The sequence below is a fragment of the Nematolebias whitei genome, chromosome 20 (genome assembly GCF_014905685.2).
Source record: "Nematolebias whitei isolate Nwh7 chromosome 20, NemWhi1, whole genome shotgun sequence".
In the NCBI taxonomy this organism is placed as follows: Eukaryota; Metazoa; Chordata; class Actinopteri; order Cyprinodontiformes; family Rivulidae; genus Nematolebias; species Nematolebias whitei.
Window position 1 is genome coordinate 978,854 of NC_056517.1, and position 6,641 is coordinate 985,494.

The 6,641-nt window shown below is 39.4% G+C and overlaps 1 protein-coding gene across 1 annotated transcript in view; it reads left to right on the top strand.

Annotated features, from left to right (window-relative positions):
- dpp6a (dipeptidyl-peptidase 6a) overlaps positions 1-6,641 on the top strand; it is a 273,957-nt gene that overhangs the window by 220,951 nt on the left and 46,365 nt on the right. Inside the window, exon 8 of the mRNA XM_037694173.1 lies at positions 1,496-1,510. Within this exon, the coding sequence (XP_037550101.1) occupies positions 1,496-1,510 (15 nt within the window). The remainder of the gene's footprint in view (positions 1-1,495; positions 1,511-6,641) is intronic.

Sequence of the window (6,641 nt, forward strand, 5' to 3'; positions counted from 1 at the left end):
TATATATATATATGGTGTGTGTGTGTGTGTGTGTGTGTGTGTGTGTACTGCATATTGAGGTGTTTACTAACTAGCTGGGCTGGCTGATTCCCAAATGAAGGATAAATGAGAAATGTGGTAGAGCTAGAGTTTACAGAGGAAAACAATGACTGAAAACTGTCAAACAAATTAAGATTACAAAGACATTCAGTAACTCCAAGATGACGATAAACCAAACAAACAAAAACAAACAAACAAAAACAAAAAAAACAATCTGAACAATCTGGGCATAAGAACTGATGAAAGTAAATAAAGACAAAGAAGAATAGACTATAAAAAATGCTACAGCCTACTCTAGAACTTACCATTGACATTTTTTATTCATGTTTAATTAAGTGTTGTCTTAAATCCATCTCTTTAACTGAATCTTTTTGTAACAACATACATGAGGCTGTCCAAATGGCTGTCAAGGACAAAAAGGAACCTTTCATGCATTAATTACAAACAGAATGGCTTTTTCCTCATTGTACTTCAAGTAATTGAATTTTTATTGCCTTTTAACCATTAGGTTTTAGTAAATCCTGTAAAATTTCTTTCAAAAGAGCTTATTCACATTGTTTACCTATTCAACACTTGTTAACCTCAACTATATTGGTGCTTTATTAGATGCCTTAATTGACTGGTTTATATTAACGTAAACAGTGGCTGATTTAATTTTATTGGTTGAAACATTTCAGTGCTCAGCTATATTCTAAGAATATATTAAACTGATTGTGATGCCTTGTTAGAATAAAACACTGTAAAGTATTTTCAACCTTGAGAAATGAAGTTAAAGTTCATTGTTTGAAAAGCGAGCGTTCCTGTAGAATTCATTCAAGATGAGCCGTCATCCATCTTCTTCACGATCAAACGATGAGATCTGTTGGAGCGGTAATGAGCGTCAGTTTGCTGGTTTGCAGGGCGGTCACAATGCAGGCGATTACATCCTGCAGCGAAATGCTATTAATTACCTGTTATCAGATCAGTGGAGTAATTAACACTGCTGATGGATTGATGTAGCCTCAAGTTTTCCACCATCAATCATGGGGTGCTTTCACTTCTAGCAGCTGAGTTTTGTTATCGTGAGGCAGAGCAGCTGGTTTTCCTGAAGGTGCATGCATCTTTCACGGAGGAGAGGTTAGACAGGGGGATGTCCATTAGCTGCAAGAGGACCGCACACACGACGAGCACAAGCTTGTGTTGTTAAACATACACTCTAATCTTTGTAAATCAGCCCATTTGCTATCATGTTCCCAAATCTCTCGTGCACTTGATTAAACCTCATTTTACTTCACTATTTAGAGTGCCACAATGCACGTTGGTACACAAACACAGCTGTCCGGCCACATGTTAGGCCATTTGTTGAGTTAAAAAGTCAGTGTAATCTGGAAGATAGTGGCATCATATTCTAAAGGCAATGCACAAAGGCACTTCTTACATTTTTTTATACTGTGGAAAGTAAATCCCCAGTGAATAGATTTTTTTGCTCCCTGTAGGAGGCTAATCTTCAACATGGAGCTGACACAAATTCACAAGTATGGATGCTTACTGTAGCCTCAGGAGGCCTAACGCTTGTATTACGCTCGAGAGACGAACAGCGAGAGAAACTGCAGCACAGGCTTTGCCCAAATCACTGGAGTTCAGTGTCTGCTCTCAGCTTTTAAATTTCGTTGGCACTGCGTTGGGAGAGTTACGCAGGTCAAAACATGATATTCACTGAACAGATTTGATTGAAACTCGCAGATAGAAAGCACTGAATGTGCAACCAATTTAATTTAGAAGTAAAGTTCAAGTTCACAGATCTTTATTATTATCCCCTAAAGGCAATTTATTCTGCAGCCAGCAGCGGTATAAAAGACATAAAAGCACAGAGTCAGTCAGACATGTACAACATTCATCAAATCACAACAAATCATGTAAAAATCTAATTGTGTCAGGGATGAAAGAAACTTGATTCAAGATATCCCACCACAGCTAATCAACCATAGCAAACATAAAAATGACTATAACTAAGTCAGTACTAAAAAATTGTACAAGATTGTAACAGCGGGATGTCCTAAAATGTGGAGTTCCACAAGGATCCATATTGGGTCTATTGTTGTTTCCCATGTACATTAATGATCTACCAAAAGCATCCAGTATTTTGTCACCTACATTTGCTGATGACACCAATCTTTTTGTTACTGACAGTAACTGTGATTCACTTATTGATAAGGCAAACAATGGGCTCCTTCAACTTCCTCAGTGGTTTCAGTTAAATAAACTGTTATTTTATGTTAAAAAAATCTAATTTCATCTTATTTAAGAATAAGAATTACAATCCAGAAAAATGTGTATTAATAACAATTTACTTTCCAATGTTTCATCAGCAAACCTTTTTAGGTGTCCATATTGATGAGACAGTTTTGTTTTAAGAATCCTTGTGTATCGATTCGTAAGAAGATTTCAAAATATTTAGGTATTATAAAAGAAGTTAAACCCTATTTAAAAACAAGTACGGTACTTTATTAACCTTGTACTTTGTACAATACTTTAATTTATCCCCATGTTTCTTATTGTAAATTAAATTAGAAGTATCATTCTTACTTACAGTCAATCTATAAACTTCAAAAGTATTTTGTAGGTATTGTTACTAACTCTCCACATTTAGCTCCGTCCACACCTCTGTTTACAAAATTAGAAATACTAACAATTTATGATGGGAATAAGTATCAGACAGGAATCTTGATGTATAGAGTTATATGTATTCCATTATCTTCACCTAAATAGTTTCATAATTTCTTTGAGTTTAATTTATTAATTCTTATCATTTATACAGTAGTCTCCAAGAAGGAGGTATGATTTGCATGTCCTCTTCTGCAGAGCCACTGTTGCTAAATGTTCGTTCATGCTTCAAGGTGTTGCTGTGGAACCGTTTAACACAAGTGCATCATGTGCAACAGTATCTGGATTTAAAAGAAAGTTGAAATGTTTATGGTTTATAACACACATTTATTGTTTTATTTTTTATGATCATTTTAATATTTTAGACAATTAAAATTTATTATGAGCTATTATCCTTTGTATTTGTGTGTGTTTAAAGTAAGATGTAAGCTGATGTATAAAGCTTTTATGTTTTTTTCTCATTTTTTTTAGAATGGGGGGGCAGTGCTTGTAAGCCCATTTTGGGGTTTTATGACCTCTCCTGCAATTTTTTTTATTTTTTTAATCTCTTCCTTTATGTGTGTTGTTTATTTTTTGTGCAAACAATAAAATAACAATAACTAAAACAAATTGTACAAGATCTCAAAATATTATAAAATTCAGTTTATTTATAAAGCACCAAATCACAAAAAGTTGTCTCAGGCACTTTACAGGAACATTCACGTAAAAGCCAATTAGTAAAGTTCTTTATCTAAGGAATCCAGCAGACAAGATGAATCTTGGCTTCGTTGCAGTCTCCCATCAAAATCACCCAAAATCCCAAAATCACATGTAATATTATTTTTAAGGTTTGACCAAAGCAGCTATGACTTTATCATTTCTTAACTTAAGATATCAGTTTAAAACGATGGTTTGAAAGGTGGCAGGTGATATACATTCCTTTAAGAAACACTAGACCTTTAACTAAAAAAGATTTAAAAATGCATTTTCCCAATAAGATGAGACTCCTGGTGAATCGCTTCGAGCTGCTGTAATGTAAACATACATTTTGGTAATAAGTATTAAAAATTATAAAATCACACGTCTCGTGTTGTCATCAACTATAATTAAATGTCAGTTGTGTTCAAATAAACACCGTCTTTATGCAAAACATGCATTTTGCTTTTGGCTTAAACCTCTGATACACTTTAAAGTGTGAACAAATGTTTTGTTTGTTTGTTGCACTTTTAATTTATTCCCTATGATTATTCCATATTTCATTACGATTTAAAAGAATATACAAAAAAAAAGTTTGAAGTGTTTGACTATTTTCTTATATTTGCTAAAAATAAATACCATATTTTTCAGACTATAAGGGTGCATTCACAGCAGCCCTGTTTAGTCGCTTTAATCCAACTCCAGCTCGTTTTCCTAGAAAGTCCGGTTCGTTTAGGGAGGTTTGAACGCACCATCGAACTCTGTCACGGAACAAAAAGATGAACTCTGGCCCGGGCTAAAACCTAGGTCTCGGTCCGGTAGAAGAGAACTCCAGCACGGTTCCAGTACAGTGTGAATGTAAACAGACCGGACCCGCTCCACAGGACAAACAAACACACATTTCTCTTATATGGAGCCGTCAGCTGACTTGTGTGAAGAACAATATTCTCCATGGTCTTCTGTCTCATCTTCTGCTCATGCTGAGTCCATTTTTGAAAAATGACAAAATATAACTCCTAAAACGTGAAGACGCCAATGACTTGACACGCAACACATGAATTGTGGGGTGGATTCTTAGAGAACGGGGAAGTAATAAGCGGACGGCCACCGGGTTCACCACCTTAGAGATGGGGAAAGGACCCACAAAACAAGGTGCCAACTTACCACTGTCCACATGGAGGGGAAGATCCTTGGTGGATTACCAGACCTTCTGACCCACTTGGTAAGGTGGGTTAGGAATGCGTCGATGGTTGGCACTTTTAGCATAGACAGTGGACATCTTAATAAGGGACCTCCTAGCTCTCCTCCAGGCTTGTTGGCACCTGAGAGCAGCTCTGTGAGCAGAAGGGACTACAGCAATCTTGTCCTGGTTGGTGAACATTGGCAGTTGGAACCCATAGACCGTGTAGAAAGGTGATAGGCCAGTGGTGGAGGAGGGTAGGGAGTTGATCGCATGTTCAACCCAGGGTAGATTGAGTGACCACTTGGTCAGATCTTCCTCACATAATATTCTCAGCTTGGTCTCAGCCTCCTGGTTCGCCCTCTCGCTCTGACCGTTAGTCTGTGGTTAAAAACCAGAAGAGAGACTGACTGAAATGCCCAAGAGGTTACAGAACTCTCTCCAAAAGCAGGATACAAACTGGGGGCCTCGGTCCGAGACAATGTTCGTTGGCAGACCATGAAGGCGATAAACCTCATGGACCAGGACTTCCCCCAACTCTTTAGCGGATGGGAGCTTCTTGAGTGGAACTAAATGAACCATTTTTGAAAAACGGTCAATGATTGTGAGTATTACAGTATTACCGGAAGATGAGGGTAGTCCAGTGATGAAATCCACGGAGATGTGGGACCAGGGGCGTGAAGGTATGGGAAGCGGTTGTAGGAGGCCTGCAGGTGGTCGACGAGATGTCTTGGCCTGAGCACACTGACAACACGATGAGACAAACTCCTTGACATCCTCAACCCAGTCTCTCCACCAGAACTGAACCCTCACCAGTGCCAAGGTCTTACTGATACCTGGGTGACAAAAAAGTCGAGATTGATGGCAGAATTCAAATACCTTTTTGACGTGGGCTTCGGGGACGAACACACGGCCCTTATGACAGTCAGCGGGTGGTGGTTGGGTCTGATGGGCCAGTCTGATCTCCTCCTCCACCTGTGTGATTGACAGCCGGACCATCTCGGGCAGAATGAAGTCCACCTCCTTGCTGGTCTGACTCTCATTTGCTCTGTTCTGAACCCTGGACAGGGCATCAGGTTTTGTGTTCTTGGCTCCAGGTCTGTAAGAAAGTACAAAATCAAAACGGCAGAAAAACGGGGCCCACCTTGCTTGTCTGGGGTTCAATCTTTTGGCAGTCTTTAAGTACTCTAGGTTCTTGTGGGCAGTCCAGACTTTAAAGGGTTCATTGGCCCCCTCCAACCAGTGCCTCCACTCCTCCAGAGCCAGTTTGATGGCCAACAGTTCACGTTCCCCAACATCATAATTATGTTCTGCTGCTGATAGGCTCCTGGAGAAAAATACACATGGGTGAATCTTTCCATTATCAAGACGCTGGCTGAGAACAGCACCTACCCCTGTGTTGGAGGCATCCACCTCCACGATGACCTACCGATTAGTGTCAAGAGAACAAAGGATAGGAGTGGAGGCAAACATGCTCGTCAGTTTGCAGAACACGGTCTCGGCCTGTTTGTTCCACAAGAACTTGTTCTTAACTGAGGTGAGTGATTGCAAGGGAGCAGAGATCTGACTGTAGTTTCTGATAAATTTGCGATAAAAGTTTGCAAAACCTAGAAACCTCTGCAACTGTTTTCTGTCCTTTGGGGTAGGCCAGTCAAGCACTGCAGAGACTTTGGCATGGTCCATAGAAACCTGATTGGGTGAAATGTTAAATACTAGGAATGAAGTGGTGGTTTGGTGAAAATCACACTTCTCAGCCTTAACAAAAAGGTTGTTCTGTAGAAGTCTTAATAATACTGCCCTTACATGTTTCTTGTGGATGCGCAAGTCCTTTGAAAATATGAGGATGTCGTAGGCAGGCAAAGAGGCAAATCCGGAAAGCAGGCATGAGGTCAAGACAGGAGTTTCAGACAAGATAAATGAAGCACTGGACATCTACAACCAAAATGATTATATAATCTGGCAAGGAGCAGTGAAACAAGAGTTCTTAAATAGGGCAGACAACAGGTGCAGCACATGAGGCTGATTGAGCTATAGGTGAAGTGGGTGTGGCTGAGAGGCAGAGCTTGAGTGGAACATGACTGAGCAGAAATGAGACATCAAGGAG